The 18,811-nt window shown below is 40.9% G+C and overlaps 1 protein-coding gene across 1 annotated transcript in view; it reads right to left on the bottom strand.

Moving 5' to 3' along the window:
* The window catches only part of FNTA (farnesyltransferase, CAAX box, alpha), a 97,016-nt gene that overhangs the window by 36,775 nt on the left and 41,430 nt on the right, over window positions 1-18,811 (bottom strand). The window contains exons 5-8 of the mRNA XM_033915481.1: window positions 14,744-14,870; window positions 14,277-14,425; window positions 3,808-3,870; window positions 845-1,016 (exon numbers count right to left, since the gene is read on the bottom strand). Coding sequence (XP_033771372.1) covers window positions 845-1,016; window positions 3,808-3,870; window positions 14,277-14,425; window positions 14,744-14,870 — 511 coding nt within the window. The remainder of the gene's footprint in view (window positions 1-844; window positions 1,017-3,807; window positions 3,871-14,276; window positions 14,426-14,743; window positions 14,871-18,811) is intronic.

Below are 18,811 nucleotides of genomic sequence, written 5' to 3' on the forward strand. Positions count from 1 at the left end.
ACATCGGACCATGGCTCGCATAACACAGCCAGGTTGGAGCCAGCCAGAAGGTTAGACACCCACCAGAGAGAGGCACAGCATGGAGGGAGGGAGACAACAAAGGTAGGGGGAATGGTTTTATTTTCAAGTTAGTGTTTGAATTGAGTTTTGAGCATTTTAATCTGCTGTCTATCTTTTTTTCTGGGGGTTGTACTGCATGCAGAATCTTGGGGTGTTGTTTTTTTTTTTTTTTTTTAAATATATTAGTACTTTTAGTTTTGGTCCCGTATTTGCTTAGGGGTTATCTGTGTTCTGGTAGGAATGAATGTTGAGAAGCATACAGTGTATTTTGTGTAGTTTAATTTTGTGGTTAACCATTACCTTTATGTGTCAATAAGATTATATTGTGTGTCTATATATGAAAAATGAATGGAAAAAATGGTGTTATAATTAGTATAATTATGGGAGTGGGGTCTAGGGAGGAGATTGGGTGGGGTCTGAACCACAACTTAGCCTGTGTTTTGGATTTCGGCCCCCTTAATGTGATTGAGTGACACCCCTGACTTAGACTATAAGTGGAATACGAATACTAAAAATAAATAAATCACCCTTACCCTCATTTTGACTAAAGGGGAAGAGCAATTGCTGAGGCAGCCAACTGATCTGACAGATTGAAAATTTTAGATGCCAAGCTGCATCTTGGTGAATTAACCCTCTTTCTTCCTCCCCTCTTAAAGTCAATCAATTTGTACCTTTGCTTAATCTTTGTAAACCGCATAGAACTTCACAGTATTGCGGTATATAAGCTGTTATTATTATTATTATTATTATTATTAATACTGTCTACTCAAGCAGCACAGCTTACCTCCAAGGCTTGGCCGAGGATTGCTGCCTTATTATCACATTCATTTTCCAGCATGTCTTCATATATATCCACAAGGAATGCAATCAAGTAGGGCGAGCAGTGTGTATGCTGCAATTCCAGAATTTGTTCCAGGAGGTTAGGATACTGTGAAAGGCCCTGATCCTGCAAAATTCTAAAAGCAAACAAGTAACAACCAGTCGTCATTCTCTATCCTTAAACCTGGATAACCATTCCAACAAACAGAAGAAATAAGCAACATCACCAGTACATAAATGTAAGAGGCAACGGAATTTGTAAACAGGAGGGGGAAGAAAAAAAAAAGTATTTAAAAAATTAGCTCAGCAAGCAAGGATAAACTTGCAAAAGCACAATAAAGTGGGAAATACAGTTTAAAAAAAAAAAAACCACTGATAAAATGAAGGAGTGCATATTTTGTAGTGTTGATCTAGAAACATATCATTGATGCAGACATCAGAATACAGAAAGGCAAAATAAGGTAGCATGTCTTATCCACCAGAAACTGTACATGCTATGGGCCCAATGTTGAAAAAAAAAGTTGAGCTCATATTTATACTTTTCAGTTAGGCTCCTAGATTTCTGTCCTATTTTCAGCCAAACTTAGGAGCATAATTTTCAGTTGAAAATTCATCTTTATAAAGCATAAGGAGAAATTAGGTCCTTACCTGCTAATTTTCTCTCTTTTAGTCCCTCCAGACCGGCACAGAAACGAATGGGTTTAAATACGCTCCTCTGCCAGCAGGTGGAGACTGAGACACTAACTTTTGGCTACTGTACAAGTGGGCTGTGCAGTCCCTATTACAATCAGTCTAACGCAGTGGTTCCCAAACCTGTCCTAGGGGACCCCCAGCCAGTCAGGTTTTCAAGATATCCCTAATGAATATGCATGAGAGAGATTTGCATACCTGTCACTTCCATTATATGCAAATCTCTCTCATGCATATTCATTAGGGATATCTTGAAAACCTGACTGGCTGGGGGTCCCCCAGGACAGGTTTGGGAACCACTGGTCTAACGAATAGCCAAGCAGAAAACAACTAGGCTGAAAACAATATATCAACTCCCCACTTACAAGAAGACAAAGGAAACACTGTTGGATACTGATTAGAACAAGAACCTTTCAGAAACGACCCACAGTTCATCAGCTAAACCAGCCATACCAAATGCCACTGCTCTTTAAATTCTCCAAACAACCAGATCCCACTGCTGCTAGCAGAACAAACCAGATCTGCATACCACTGGTGCCCGAGCCAGACTGGAGCCATGAGAATCACGCGGATTGCGTGTCGGGCAATCCAAAGAAGAACTCTGCCCACCAGAGGTCATGGAGGAAAGCCATAGAGCAGGCCACTTTGTCAGCCAAGCCTGCAGCAGAGCATCCAGTCCTTTGGCCCGACGATCCCTGTGCCGACTGAAATACCTCAGTGCTTTGGCATTCATACTTGAGGCCATGAGATCCATGATCGGCCAACCTCAAAATTGAACAATCACTCGAAGGCTTCCAGCCCGAGACACCACTAGCCGGGATCCAGTGCATGGTGACAGAGAAAATCCATCTGAACACTGTCCACACCGGCAATGAGGGAAGCCAAGATGACTGAAAACGAGCTTCCACCCATTCTATGAGTAGAGAGGTCTCCAGTGCCACCAGATGACTCTTGGTGCCCCCCTGATGATCGACATAGGCCACTGCTGTGGTCTTGTCGTCTGAGAGGACTCAAACAGACTTGCCCTCCCCAGCCAGGATTGGAATTCCACCAATGCTAGCTGAATGGCTCTGGTCTCCAAAACACTGATCAACCAGGATGCTTCCACTAACGACCAGCATCCCTGAGCCAAGCAACTGAGACACTGCTCCCCAACCAAAGCTGGCATCCGTGAGAAGCACTGTCCACTGGGGCTGATTGAGACTCAATCCCTGAAGCAGATTGGAAGACAGGAGCCACCACCAGCGTAGGCTGCGCCAAACCAATCCCCAGAGCGGGATCAGAGAGTCCAGATCGTGAATATGTGGCAACCACAGCCAAAAAAATACATAATGAAGGCAGCGCATGCGAGCCCAAGCCCAGACCACTTCCAAGGAGGCTGCTATGGTCCTCAAGACCTGCAGAAAGTCTTGTGCCAGCGGACATCAGCAATCCATCAGAAAGGGAATCTGCATCTGCAAATTGCACATCCTGGCCTCTGGAAAGAAAACTCCCAAAGCTGGTGTCAAAAAGAATGCTGAGATACTTTGAGTGCCGAGACAGAATCAACCTGCTTTTGAACAAGTTGACAACCCAGCCCAGGGACAGCAGAAACACCACAACCCGAGTCATGACCCGTGAACTCTCCTGCAATGACTTTGCTCGAATCAGCCAATTATCCAAATAGGAGTGTTCCAGAATGCTCTCCTTGCACAATGCCGCTGCTACCGCAACCATAATTTTGGTGAAGATGCGCGGCGCTGTAGCTAAACCAAAAGGGAACCACTCATAACTAATAATGCTCTCCCAAAATCGCAAAGTGAAGGCATCATTCATGGGAGGCCCAAATGGGAACAGGCAGATATGCCTCCGTCAGATCGAGAGAAGTCAGAAACTCCCCTGGGTGAACAGCCAGAATTATGGATTTCAGGGTTTCCATTCGGAAAGACAGAACCCAGAGGGTGCTCTGTTGACACCAGCAATATTTAAAGATAAGCAGTAAGAAAAAAAAAAAAAGTAATGTGCTTAAAAAGGGTAAAAATGTCTTACATCACTGCTACTGAGTGAACTGAAGAGAAATTCAGATTGGCAGGAATGCAGTTATAATGGAAGAACCAATTCATGTGCTCAAAAGCTGGCAAATGTGTGGCTCTAACCCTGATGAAATGGCAGATTATTTATAAAATGTTTTGTGAACTAACATATTTTAGAACTAGATGTAACCCATTAACTATTGTGTTATGAAATAAAAACTCTTACCCTCTTAAATAGTTCCAAGTGCTTTCATTATGTGGAGCTATCTTTATCATTGCCAGTGAATATCTGTAAAGACAAAAGAAAAATCCCAAGGACATGAAAAAGTGTTTTCCTTCTCTTCCTCCTCAAAAAAATTGCTATTATCAATAAATTGGGGAAAAAAATGTCTTATGGGAGGTTTGTTCTAATATTTATAACCCAACATTACAGAAGTGTATGCTCTGTCTTCAGCATGTACTGAGATCCTAGTAAATGGCTGTACACTAAGATCTTTATAATGTATAGGCAGAGCACAGAGTTTGAAGGAGACACTAGAGGATAAGGGTAAACAAAACCCACAAACATGTACAATGATCTTTTCTCTAGGTTCCGATACGCCTTTAACTTTGAACTATAAATGCATGCTTTCTCAAAAGTTAGAAAGACCTTGTTTTCAGAAGCTAGTTCAAGGTAAGCAGAAATCACTGCTAACATCGGGGGGGCGGGGGGGGATTTCTCTTTATAAAAAAAATCCCTACTCTGAGCACAAAACTACAAAAATGTTTAACCCTAGTATATTCTGTTGCTTCCTTCCACTCATCAAATTGAACTATTTTTGTGAACGAGAGATTATGTACTTAACCTGGTAAGCTCTTTTCCATTAGATAGGTGAGACATTCTAGACCAGTGTTCTTTAACTGCCGGTCCGCAGAAAATTCCTGCCGGTCTGCGCAGGGCTGGCAAGAGCCTCCAACAGTGGCTTCCTCCCTTTCGCTCCCCTCCCAGCACTTTCCTGCAGCAGCGATTCACTTAGGCAGCCTTGGGGCTTTTATTGAGTCACAGCCCGCTTCCGATGATGCAACTTCCTCCTGCCTCAGAGGCGGCGCAACCCATCAAAGGACTCAAGGCTGCCTTAGTGAATCACTGGGCTGGCAAGTACCGAGAGCTGCTGGGAGGGGAGAAAGCCATTGTTGGAGGCTGGGAAGCTGCTGGACAAGGGAAAATAAAGGGACAGCTGCTACTGGACCTGGATGGAGGGAAAAGAGCTGCTGCTGGGAGGGGAGGAGGGAAAGGAGGCTGGGAAGCTGCTGGACAAGGGAAAATAAAGGGACAGCTGCTACTGGACTTGGAGGGAAGGAGGGAAAGGAGAGGGAAGAGAGTTACTGCTGAACAGGGGGAGGAGGGAAGGGATAAGAAAAAAAGGAAGGAAACAGCTGGCAGGGAGATTAGAGGAGGGGAAGGGGTCAGGATGAAATGGAGAGATCAGATGAGGGAAAGGGGAGAGAAAGGAATGAGAAAGTAGAGATTGATGCCGGGAAGGGGGGGTTAGCAGAGAAATAAGGAGAGAGGGACAAAGATACTAAGTCTGGTGTAGGAGAGATAAAAATGAAAAGAGCAGTGAATCGCGTAAAAAGGAGAGAGGGGGCGCAGGCTGGATGGAAAGGGGAGGGAGGCATAGAAAGAAGGCAGATACCATATGGAAGGGGGAGAGGGCAGACAGTGGATGGAAGGGGCAGGTGCTGGATTGAAGAGACAGAGAGGGCAGACACTGGTAGGAAGAGAGTGAAAAGAAGATGAAAGCAGAAACCAGAGACAACAAAAGGTAGGAAAAAATAATTTTATTTCTATTTTGTGATTAGAATATATCAGATTTAAAATATGCATCCTGCTAGAATTGGTGTTGGACATAACTGGGGACTGCAAAGCCCAGCTAGTGCTTCTTTAGTTTCCAGCTGGCTTAGGGCTCTCTGACCAGGAGGCAGTTGTCCTAGTTACACTCCCCTAACACTATTCCTGTCATGTGTGACAGCAGTATCCTGTTAGCATGATATTTCTGTGTAGCATTCTGTAATAATTTGGCTTATTCAGTTTTCTTGATAGAAGGGATGTATATGAAGGGGAGGGGAGACAGGGGTTTTGTTGATCCTTGCTCTGTATTTGTTATTTATAAAATGACAGTTGTACAGGATATTATTTCTTTTTATACTTTAATAAAATGTTAAATATAAAATTATAACTGAGGCTTGTGCAGATGGGATCAGATGGTTTGCAGGGACCGAGCTTGCGGGGATGGGGCAGAAACATTGTTTTGTATTTTTTCCAATTCTTTATTCATTTAAAAAAAAAAAAAAATTACAATAAGTGTAACATCATTTCAAACTCCAATATAACACTTAATATTCTATTAAATTCCATATCAGAATTCAATAAAACCTATCATAAACTTCATTCTAATATATCTTATTTAATATCCAAACCATAGAACTCCCTTCCCCCATCTTGGATGTGCATTTTTAAGGGGAAATATTCAGTCATTACAATATTTTGTTAATGGCTCCCAGATATCCTGAAATTTTTTTTAAAATTCCCCTGATGTGTGGCTATTATCCTTTCCATTTTATAAATGTGGCATAAAGAGTTCCACCAGAAACTGTAATTCAGTCTTTCCCAATTTTTCCAATTACTCGTAATCTGTTGTATGGCAACCCCTGTCATAAGTAAAAGCCTGTTATTTTTAGGTGATATTTGACTCTTAGCCCTCATTGACATGCCAAACAGGACAGTATCATACGATAATGCCACTGGATTTCCAACATACAATTTGATCCCATATTGATGTCTAAAAAGCCAGAATCATTGGACAATAGAATATCAAATGATCTAATGTTCCAGCTTCAAGATGACAGTGCCAACACCTATTAGATTTAGAGCTATCTAATTTCTGTAAATGAACTGGAATCCAAAACACTATGTAAAATAAAAAAAACAAGTTTGTCTCAGATGTAGACACTGTACATATCATCTTCCAAGACCAAATTTGTGGCCATTGAGACGCATTAATTTGCTACTTAATCTCAATGCTCCAAATATCCCGAAGACCAGTTTTTAGTTTTTTATTTAAAAATCCCGATATTAATTTATACCACTGAGCGGCCTGATGTCCGAGAAAGTCCACCTAAAAACACAAGAACGGCAAACTATACTGATCACTAAGATTTTTCCATTCAGGGAACCCTACCTGAATGGCCTGCTTCAATTGCAACCATTTATAGTTTTGTGATTTATTAAGACCATATTTGTATTGCAATTGTGAAAATTCAAGCAGCTTACCATTAGAAATCACATCATTTAAAGTGCGTATACCTGCCTTCATCTAATATTTCCAGATGACCTTATATCCACCAATTCAAATCTTGGAGTTTAGCCATAGGGTCTGATATGTTGATTTAAGTATCGAAATTGGTGTTAAGTTATTAACATAAAGTAATGTTTTCCATGTAGCTACCAATATTCTGTTTTCTTTATATAATCTAGGCATTTTGATACCGAGAACATGGCTTAATCTCAGAGGGAACATGAGTTACCATTCCAACGTCAACTAATCTGGGAACTTTTCCATGAGCTCTGGGAGGATCCAATCATCAATGCTATATTTTGACGCAAAATATAGCATTGATGATACCTATAAAAATTAGGAAAATTTCCCCCCCCACTCCTTGATTGGCTTTTGTAAAGATGCTAGAGCAATTCTTGCTATTTTACCCCGCCAAATAAATTTTGTAAGACTACTATTCAATTTTTTATAAAAAGACCCCGGAAAAAACTCTGGTAACATACCCAACTGGTAACAAACCACAGTCAAAATCATCATTTGTATAGTTTGAACTCTCCCCCACCAAGAAATATGTAATGGATTCCATTGCTCACACATTTCTGCGACCTTTTGCAATAAAAAATTTTCATTCACTTTCATTGTCTCTTCCAGCATATTCTTTATCCAAATGCCTAAATATTTTATTCCTTCTTCTTTCCAAAGAAAAGGAAAAGAATCAAATAATCTTTTTGTATAATGAACATTGAGTGGAAGAATTTCTGATTTACTCCTATTTATTTTGTATCCTGAAACTTTCCCAAATTTCTCAATTAATTCCAGCAAGTGTGGAATGGTTGTTTCAGGATTTCTCAAATGCAGCAATATGTCATCTGCATATGTAGATACCTTGTATTACCGACCTGTGTAAGGAATACCCTGTATATCCTTCACTTGAATAGCTAATAACAAGGGTTCTAATACAATATCAAAAAGCAAAGGAGATAAAGGACAACCCTGTCTAACACCTCTCTGCAGACCAAAATGTTCTGAAAAATTGTTGTTTATATAGTCTAGCAGTAGGGGAGTTATACAAAGTTTGAATCATCCGTATAAATCCTAAACCAATACCAAACCAATCCATTGCTTGGTACATAAAGGTCCATTCCACACGATCAACCTTTTCTGCATCCAAGGATATAGAGAAAGCGGGATCTTCCAAGGCTTTTGTTAAGTTTAACATATGAAAAGCTAGACTGGTGTTATTTGAGGAATGTCTCTGAGCAACAAACCCCGTTTGGTGCATACCAATAATATATGGGAGAGCCTTAGCCAAGTGTAAATCCAATAATTTAGCCAAAAGTTTTCCATCTACATTGATTACAGAAATAGGCCTGTAATTTGAAACCAACATAGGATCTTTATTTGGCTTCGGCAAAACTAAAGTTATAGATTCTGCCATAGTACCTGAAATACAACCATTAGTTAGTTGAACCTGATATAAATTTAATAGATGTGGTAAAAGGGTAATTTGAAATGATTTATAAAAAAAAAACTCTACTGTAAAACCACCAACTCTAAGGGATTTCAATGCTGTTTGTAATTCTTTTAGCGATATAGGCTCTTCCAAACTTCCTTTTATATGCTCAGGAATTTTTGGTCCCTCAATTAATTTTAAACTCTAATCCATTTTTTTTCTTTACCTAAATAAGGCTCAGAAGAATATAAAGCTTTATAAAAACTTAGAAATTGTTTTAATATAGGTCCAATTTGAGAATGAAAATCTCCTCTCCCATTCCAATAATTTTTTTTCTTTCTTTTTTTCACTTTTAAGATAATTTGCCAAAATCTTCCCGCCTTAGAGTTTCCATAATACAAGGCCTGCTGAGAAAACAATTCTTTCCTAACCAATTGCGAAGAAATCTCATTATACTTACATTTAGCTTTCAAAAGATCCTGTAACGTACTTTGTTCTCATTTTTCAACCAACTTTAATTCCAAGACCTTAATTTCTTTTTCCAAATCGTAAATTTTTTAAAGCTGTTTTCTAATATATGCTGAATCTAATATAATAAAAGCCTAAGCCGCGCATGCGCACTCCCATCTCGTGTTCCGTTTTCCATGCGCTGTAAGGCACCACAGATAGGAGTGCACATGCGTGCAAAACACTCTCTCCCCTCCCCCGAGGCGGATGTCGGACGCAGCGGCTTTCGTCCGTGCTGTTCTTCGGTCTGCCCTGCTCCTTGCCTTAGTATATTTTTAAGTTGAAAGATGACAGCGGCTCCTCTCAGGATCCCCACCTGCGGCAGAAGTCCAATGCAGTCGGGGATCTTGAGAGGAGCTGCCGCGTCTTTCAACTTAAAAATATACTAAGGCAAGGAGCAGGGCAGACCGATCTTCAAAATGGCCACAACTCCTGCACAGAACGCTAATCCAGGGGAGTAGGCCAGCCAGCCATTTGGCCAGGGGACAGAAGCAGCAGAAGAAGAGTGGCTGGATTAGAAACAGTTTTCTTTTTTGTTCCAGTTCATAGCCTCCCTGCCCCTTTTCCTGTCTGGAAGGGAGCGGCAGGAGCAGATGACCCCTGCTGCTCCAGAGTCTGAAAAGTAGTGGGACTGTGTTCCAGACTGTTAGGAGCAGCTTTTGAATGCTATGGTTTCTCCATTGCTCTCTATGGAACTGAGATCATGTAATGGACAGGGGGGTCAGAAAAATGAAGGGAGGCCTACTGCTGGACAGGGGGAGCAGGAAGGAGGTGATGATGGACAGGGGGGAGGTAAAACAAAGGGAGAAGGGCTGCTGCTGGATAAGGTGAGCAGTGATGGGGTGGTGGAGGACACAGGAGAGGTAAAAGGAAGGGAGAATGGACAGGGAGCAGGCAAGGGGTGGTTGTGGACAGCCAAGGGAAAAAAAAAAAAAAAAAAAAGACAGAAATACAGAAAGCGGCTAAGGAGAGAGAAAAAGAACTAAAGACAGACAGACACACACACATATATTCTAGCACCCATTAATGTAACGGGCTATAAGACTAGTATGAAATAATTTGTCCTCTCATGGTTGCTTTAAAAGCATCCTAAAACCAATGAATTATGCCCTATTGGAAACCATAGGAGGGACCTACCTAGACACTACCAGGTCTACCCACTGTACTCATACAAAGACCCGCTCATTCACTTAACACACAAACAACAAGAGAATAGAGAAAAAGCCTCAGTTCATCTTCATATGGCAAATAAACTCCACTTAAACAACCATTAAGCAAGGTCCAAAATGTAACCATTCACTCAGCAGTCAAAAACACTATAGTAGCCCTCGTAGGAACCACCTAAAAAAAAATACAACAACAAAATTTAGCACGCCAAATAACAAAACTTTAAAAAAAATGTGAGTAAAGCAAGCAGCACATATGAGTCTCAAACAGTCAATGGTAAGCAGGAAAAAATTGATGGAGAAGTTTCATCAGAGAGGATATCCAGAAACTATTGTGTCTAGAGCAGCTAGACGGGCTCTTTACAATCACAGGGAGGCCCTATTGGAGTATCGGAGGGAACAACCTCAAGGGGATGTGATCCCTTTTGTTTCTAAGTTTAATCAGATGTCCCCTTGGGTGAAACGGGTCATGCAAGCACATGTTGGGCTCCTGTGGGTTCACCCCTGTTTTCAGGATATTAGGATCCTTTTTGCTTATGGAAGGAACAGGAATCTATGTGACATCTTGAGCCTAATGTTACCTGCAGTGGACAAGGAGGGTGTTCAGAATGGTGAACGGGGACACCACAGTTGTGGTGGATGCTCTGTGTGCTCTCTGATGCTAAACATCACTGAATCTGTGCATCTGGTTTCAGGACAAAGGTTTAGACTGAAGAGCAATACAACCTGCATTACAGAGGGGGTTATTTACATCATATGCCCCTGTCCTTTGTTATATATGGGCAGACCTCACGGAAATTGAGGGTCAGATTACTGGAGCACAAGTCATGTATACATACTAAGAGAGTGGAAGAACCCCTGGTGGTGCACTGCCTTGAAGACCAACATGCTTTTAGTTCACTGCGGTGTGTGGCGATTGATCATCTCCCCTGCTCTGCGAGACGTGGCGACTGGAGACGTCAGCTACGTCAGAGGGAACAAAGATGAATCTACAATCCGTCTACCCAGCTGGGCTGAATGTCTGAATTGAGTGGGCGGCGTTCCTTGGTTGAAGCTGGCTGGGGATTGGTCTGACTGAAAGGGGAGGAGTCTGTACTTCTTTGAAGACACTGGTTGCTGGAGAATCCCACGCCTCAGCTTCTATGTGTGTGGATGTGAGCAATTGGAGAGCCTCTACAGTTGCTGGTGGAGTAGGCTGGAATCATTCCCCTATGCAGCTCAGCGAAACGGAGGTTTCCCCGTCGGGAAAGAGTGGATGCAGGGCCAGGCAGGCTTGCACTTTTTGGATGCATGGAAGACAGCCTGAACACCGTCTGCAGCTAAGTGTTTGTTTGTTTTTTCTTGCTTACCATTGACTGTGTTTGAGACTCATATGTGCTGCTTGATTTACTCACATTTTTTGAAGTTTTTGTTATTTGGCGTGCTAGATTTTTTTTTTGAGGCGGTTCCTACGAGGGCTACTATAGTGTTTCTCACTGCTGAGTGAACAGATACATTTTTGACCTTGCTTAATGGTTGTTTATAAGTAGAGTTTTTTGCCATATGAAGATGAACTGAGGCTTTTTCTCCACTTTTTTTTCTTGTTGTTTGTGTGTTAAGTGAATGAGCGGGTCTTTGTACGAGTGCAGTGGGTAGACCTGGTAGTGTCTAGGTAGGTCCTTCCTATGGTCTCCAAAAGGGCATAATTCATTAGTTTTAGGAGTTTGTATGTCCTTCCTGAGATTTTTTTTGGGTTGCTTTAAAAAGCATCTCATAAAGTTTCCAAAGAGATTTCATCCGAGGTATTAATTTGGAAATATTCATTCATTTTTAATTGAAATTCTTCAATAAAGTTAGGATCCGCAAGCAATGTAGTATCAAATCGTCATACAGGTCTACTATTGTCTTGTTCAGCAATTTTTAAATTAATCTACACCCCTCCATGATCAGACAAAATAATTGGATCTATGGAAGCTTGTGTTACCTACTGAACTAATTGATCCGAAACAGAAATGTAATCTATTCTTGAAAAAGATTTGTGAACATGGGAGCAAAAAGAAAATTCCCGCTCATTTAAATGAAGTATTCACCATATATCTTTCAAATCACAAGACTGTATTAAATTATCTAATCCTAATGATTTCATGATTTTACTAGGGCTTTTATCCGTCAAAGGATCCATAAGAGCATTAAAATCCCCTGCCACTACTAAATTAGAAGCAGCCAGTGGCAATATTAATTGTTGTAGAGTTTTGAAAAATTCAATTTGATTCGAATTAGGGGCATATACATTAAAAAAACGCCAACGTATTATTTCCCATGCTCATGTCCACATGTAACCATCTTTCTAGGTGATCCGCTGCAATCAATTTATAGTACATCTCTTATTCACCAAAATAGCTACCCCTGCTTTTTTCCCTACAACAGGAGCAAAAAAACAACAACCCAACAACAATGTTTTACCCACCCCCTTCTAATTTTTTTGGATTCTAGGGCTGACAAGTGTGTCTCTTGAATATAGCATATGTCTGCATTCTGTTACTTCAAAAAGGAAAGCATTTTCTTTTTTTTTAAATTGGATGATTGAGGCCATTAACATTTAATGAAAAATTTTTTAATCCATTATATTATTGTACTAAAAAGGGACCACAATACCCTCCAATAATTCAGTGAGTTTATTTTCCCCTTGCACATCCAAACCCATATTAAGAAAAACCCCTCCTTCCCCTTCCCCCCAAATAAAATTACTGCCTTGGAACACACATAGGATTAGCAATCACAATACCCCTCCCCCAATCAAAACTTAAGTAAACTCATAGTTTAATTTAGCATTATGAATTATTCCCTCTTTACCAACCAATATAATAAAACCTCTCCTTATCCATTTTAAGAAACTTTTCCAAAAAGTCTTATTTATTTCTTTTCATTTTAAATAGAATGTTAAATATCTCTTTACTAACCATGAAATATCTTTATATAGATAAAATAAAATCAATAATTAAGTTCATAGAACATTTGCCCATTAATTTCCGCTTTTCACCATTTCTATACCCACCTTGCATATTTCCCACCAAACATCAATATATTTTATAATTTAACTTTCATTAAATGAATAATTAAAGTAATATGTTCTAAGAACAACCTATCTTAAAAAATTCATTTGAGTCTTAAATCAATATAATCTTTTATTAAATTAATAAATTTCATATAAATCATCCTTTTAAAATTTTTCCCTAAAAATTCTGAAACCTTTAAATGACAATTTATATACTTTTCTTTGAATTTCATCAATTTATCCTTTTTTTTCTCCTGAATTAATACCAAATACATCGTTCATCCTTATACATGTCCATGAAATTAAAACCCCCACATTACCTTTGATATTAACTCCATATTCTCAATCCATCCTTAAACATTAACTAATTTCAATAAAAACATGTCTATGCACAATATGACAGACAAATCATAACATTTATATCTACATGACCCAGAAACAAATAATATTTCTGTATATATTAATTTTCTTCTCAATAAGTCCAATTCAAATTTTTTTTTATATATTTCAGTCTTAGTAGTTTGCCAGTCCACAAATTAATTATTTTATTTCCACTGGTCCATAGATGTAAAAAGGTTGAAGAACACTGTTCTAGACAGTAGGGTTATTTCCCTTTAGTTGCATGCAGCAGAAAGAATCCACTCTGGATTTTTCACTCTGCCTCTATTGTATTTCACTGCGCTCTCTAGCGCCACCCTCAGTTAGTACCCAAGCACGTAGAGCCAACATACCTGTTAAAAGGCTCAAACAAATTGTTCTGCTCAAATAGTAAGTAAACAGTACCATTAATTGCCAACATAGGCTTCAAAAGGAGCTCCGCCTCCAATACAAAGATAAATTTAATATTTAGAAGTCCAATAGCTGATTATGAATTTTCAGCAGAATTGCTTTAGGGATGATGGTGTTTAATTATCAAGATGATTATTATTATTTTCTTGAGGGAGGAGGAACTAGGATTCTGACAATTAATTGGGGAGGGCACAAAACTGGAGGTCTGCCTTAGTCCCTAATAGCCTTGCACTGGCTCTGTCTGACTTTGATGAACTTTGATGACTGATGATTGTGTTCAAAAGATAAAAATTTTGCAATGCGGCTTATTTTGCTTTCAGCTTTAGATTTTTAGCTGCCACTTCTGCATCTTTAGAAATAATAATAATGAAATAGTGTCTTAAAAGCTCTAAGGACAGACAGCAGCAGACCATGAATTACTGAACTCACTGGACTTCTCTCTCAAGGATGGCAAGATCACTGTATCCTGTGGTGTTGGCAATTACAAAGTATCGCTGGTTCCAGGCAGAGTTGTTTCTCACATCCTCCTTTAGAAGCTGACTCACATACTTCAACTCATTATCCCACAGCTTGAATGCCTGAAGAAGCAGCACAAAGAATATTATGATTGCCCTCACACCACTGACACATAACAAGTATCCAAGGTAGCAACAAAATGCAGCACAAACCACCCAAATTTTTCAAATTTGCATCAAGAGCTACAAATGTTTCTGGTATATAAATTATAATAGCTATATTTATCCGAGTATATACTCCCACAAATTTCTGAAACATTTCACACAAGAAAGATTTGTATTTTCTGTATTACCATTGGTATTTCCTAGGCAAGCATAATTTTAAGAGGCTGGTATAAAAAAACAGGATTACATATTTCTCATCTGAAGCAGATGTAATACCTGTATGACCCACTGCCTGTGCTGCCAGGCATGGTAATTCTTTGCATCCTGGCTCAGGATATCAGCTGTGAATTCAAGCTCCTGGGAAGGATCCTTTAGCCATTCCACTAGCACTCGCCTGTGATGCCTACAAGGAAAATTCCAAGGAAATAAAAGGACTGCACAGTTATCAATAAAGTACTTCCTTTGCTACACATCCTTTTTTTGGCAGAATGCATGCAACAAATTAAGATCTTAGATCCAAAACCCATCAAGTACATTTTCTTCAAAAAGAGTTTATAACTAGAAACAGACTGCTCTTATAGATAGCTATAGGATGTGTGAAATTGGCACTAAAAGGCCTTTACAAAGGTATATAACAATCAGTGAAAAAAATTATTGAAAGCAAAAACACTTATTTATGCAGAAAGGTAAAATGGAAGATTAGGCTTTCACCTTTGATAATCTTCTTTCTTTTTTTTTTTATATATAAATTTTTATTGAAAAGTTTTCAAAATATTGTACAATAGTAGCAAACCGCAAGAAACAAGTAATATCAGATACAAGTCCAATACAAGTAAAGCAGTAGTACAAACAAGAATACCACAACCCAAAATCAAAAACAATACCATCCAACCACATCTAATCTTCCCCGTCCCCACCCCCCCTCAAGCTCATGTTCCCCATCCCTAATTACCCCCTAATCCCCCCCTTCCCCATTCACTTAGCAGACAACAGAACATCCAGTACAAGGAGATCCCCTAGAGTGCATCCAGGATGTCTTCCAACTTACTCCAAGAGTGGAAATAAGTGATATAGGTGTGGCGTCTTTTAGCCACGGCTATCTCCATCCTCCCCAAGGATAACAATCGGTTAACCCATGCAGTATAAGAGGGGGCCTCTGTATTTTTCCAATGGTTGGCAATGAGGCATTTCGCAGCTGCCAACCCCCAACGAAGGAACTTAGTTTGCCAGGTATGCTCCCTAATATTATATAATCCTAAAAGGCAACTCAGCGGGGAAAGTAAAACACATTCACCCAGACACTCAGATACAGTACCAATCACCGCCTTCCAAAAGGAATTGAGAACCCCACAGTCCCACCAGATATGTAAAAAGGACCCCACATGGGAGCCACATCTCCAACATTGATCAGAGGCTCCCGGAAACATTCTATGCAGGCGTTCCGGAGTATAGTACCACCTTGTAAGAACCTTATAAGCGTTTTCTTGAATCAAAGCACAGGAGGAGGCCTTATATACCTCCCTACATATTACCTCCCAATCTTTAGCTGTTAACCGGGAGTTTAAATCCCTCTCCCAGTGCTGACGAAACAAAGGAGTAATAGGTGAGTATCCCCTCCTATATTGATACAGTACCGATAATGATTTAGGAATTTTCTGAAGTATCAGCCAGAGGTTTTCCAACGTTTCCCTCTCAAGCGGCAGTCTAGAGTCCCAACCCTGAGCGTGCATAAAATGTCTAATTTGAAAGTAAGCGAAACAATCACCATCCGGTAAGTCATATTTCTGTTGGATTGCTTTAAAAGAAACAATCCCAGTCGTCCCCATTAAATCTCTAAATACTTGAATCCCCTTTTGAGACCATCGATGAAAAACCCGATTGTCACGACCTGCTGAAAATTGAGGTTCAGCCGTGATAGTAGCCAGGGAAGATACCAATGCCCCCCTCCCAAAGTAGTACGCACCTGGTTCCATACCCTTGCCAAATGTTGTACAAAGGGGTTTGATATGCTCTGAACCCATGAACGCTGCGGGCCAGACGTCCACAACCTATATTTCAAAGACTCCAAACCACTATATCGCTGTTCCAGCTGTACCCCACTTTTGTGTTCTCCCAGTTCCCAATCAAGCACTAGCTTCAGCTGTGCCGCTTGATAATACCACACCAGATTAGGTAACCCTCTACCCCCCTCTTCCCGAGGAGCCCACAACAAAGATTGGGCAAGTCGTGGGGATTTACGCTGCCAAATAAAGGTGCGGATTTCTCTGCTTAATCTTCTCAGTTCCCCTAAAGGAACCGATATTGGCAAAGTCTGAAATAGGAACAACAATCTAGGAAGTACATTCATTTTAATGATCGCAATCCTTCCCCACCAAGATAGCCATAGGCCGTTCCAGCGCTGTAAGTCAGCCCTTATACGGCTATAAATAGGCAAATAATTTTTTTCATATATCCTCCCAATATCCGATGGAATAAAAATGCCCAAGTATTTAATCCCATGGCTAGCCCATTTAAAGGGAAAAGTTCCCTTCAACCCATCCACCTCCCCCTGTGTCAAGGTCAGATTCAAGATTTCCGTTTTAGCCAAGTTTATTTTAAATCCAGAGATCTGTCCATAGGTGTCAAATAACTGTAATAAGTGGGGTATAGAATTCTCAGGTTGTCCCACATATAGTAGAATATCGTCCGCAAACATCGCTATTCGATGATCCACCCCCCCACTAACGACCCCAACTAGCGATAGGTGATGTCTAATGGCCAAAGCAAGGGGTTCAAGGTACACTGCAAACAATAATGGAGAGAGGGGACATCCCTGCCGAGTTCCCCGAAAGATGGGAAAAAAGTCAGTATAAGATTGATTAATCCGCAAGCATGCCCGCGGAGCAACATACAGAGCCCGAACCCAATCTCCAAACGGACCCCCTAGTCCCATCCTATCCATGACATCCCATAGAAATCCCCAGAGAACCCGATCGAATGCCTTCTCGGCATCAACCGAGATCAAAACCACCTTTTCCCGACCAGTACCCGCTTCCCAAAGTAAATTAAGGGTTCTCCTAATATTATCGCTCACCTGTCTCCGTTGTATAAACCCCGCTTGATCTTGATGGATCAGGGAAGGCAGTACCCTCCCCAAACGCTGGGCTAGGACCTTAGCCAAAATTTTTGCATCTAAGTTCAGCAATGATATGGGCCGATAAGACCCACATAATAAAGGATCTCTACCCGGTTTGGGCAATATAACCACCCCAGCCTCTCCCATCGTAGACGGCAACTTGCCACCAGTAAAAATTCCATTAGCCACCCGGACCAGAAGAGGCCCCAATTGCTCCGAGAATTGTTTATAATAACGACTAGTATACCCATCCAACCCTGGGGATTTACCATTCTTCAACCCCCCAATCACCCCCAAGATCTCAGAGAGTTGTATCGGTTCTCTTAAATACTCCTGATCCGCCTCTGCCAGTTTAGGTATCTGCAGTGAATCCAGAAATCCAGTCTGCACTCCAGCGTCTAGCGGCCCCGGCTGTCCATAAAGCCCAGAGTAGAAGTCCCGGAACTCACGTTGGATAGCAGAGTCCGTAACTTGTAGATCCCCCCCTGATTCTCCCTTGATACAAGTGATAGTTAACCGATTTTGTTTGATACGAATATATCTAGCCAGTTGAGCACTAGCCTTATTGCTATGCTCATAAATATTGAGACGAAATCTCTCGCGCATACGCTCCGTTTCCTCTACCTGGAGCTGATACAATTCATCCCGGACTCTTTGCAGTTGAACCAAAGTTTGGGGGTCTCTCGTGTTCTGGTGGTTCAACTCCAACTGGGTCAGTCGGGTTCTCAATTGAAGAAAGGTTCGGGCTCTCTGTTTTTTAAATCTAGCCCCCCATTTAATAAGCTCTCCCCGGGCTACTGCTTTCAGGGCATCCCACAGAATGGCGTCGGATACCTCCCCATTGTCATTCATCTCCAAATATTCTCTCATAGTGTTTTCCACCGCAGTGACCACCTGGGGGGAACTCAGCAGAGGGATTCATTAAGCCTCTAATATGTACCTCCCCCCGGATCCAGCATGCCAGTGCAAGATATCCACACCGGTGCATGATCCGAGACGTGCATCGGTTCTATCTCCGCAACTCGCAGCCCCCCTGCTTGGTTCCTATGAATCCATATCCCATCCAGTCTAGTATAAGTGTTCTGTGCATGGGAATAGAAAGTATATGATCTCTGAGCACCATGAAGCAATCGCCAGCCATCAACTAGGCCAAGCGAACCCATCAGATCGCGAAATGCAGCAGCTGGCTTTCTTGTTGATCTATGCCCTCCCCCTGAATGATCTACAAC

This window comes from Geotrypetes seraphini, chromosome 1, assembly GCF_902459505.1.
Source record: "Geotrypetes seraphini chromosome 1, aGeoSer1.1, whole genome shotgun sequence".
In the NCBI taxonomy this organism is placed as follows: Eukaryota; Metazoa; Chordata; class Amphibia; order Gymnophiona; family Dermophiidae; genus Geotrypetes; species Geotrypetes seraphini.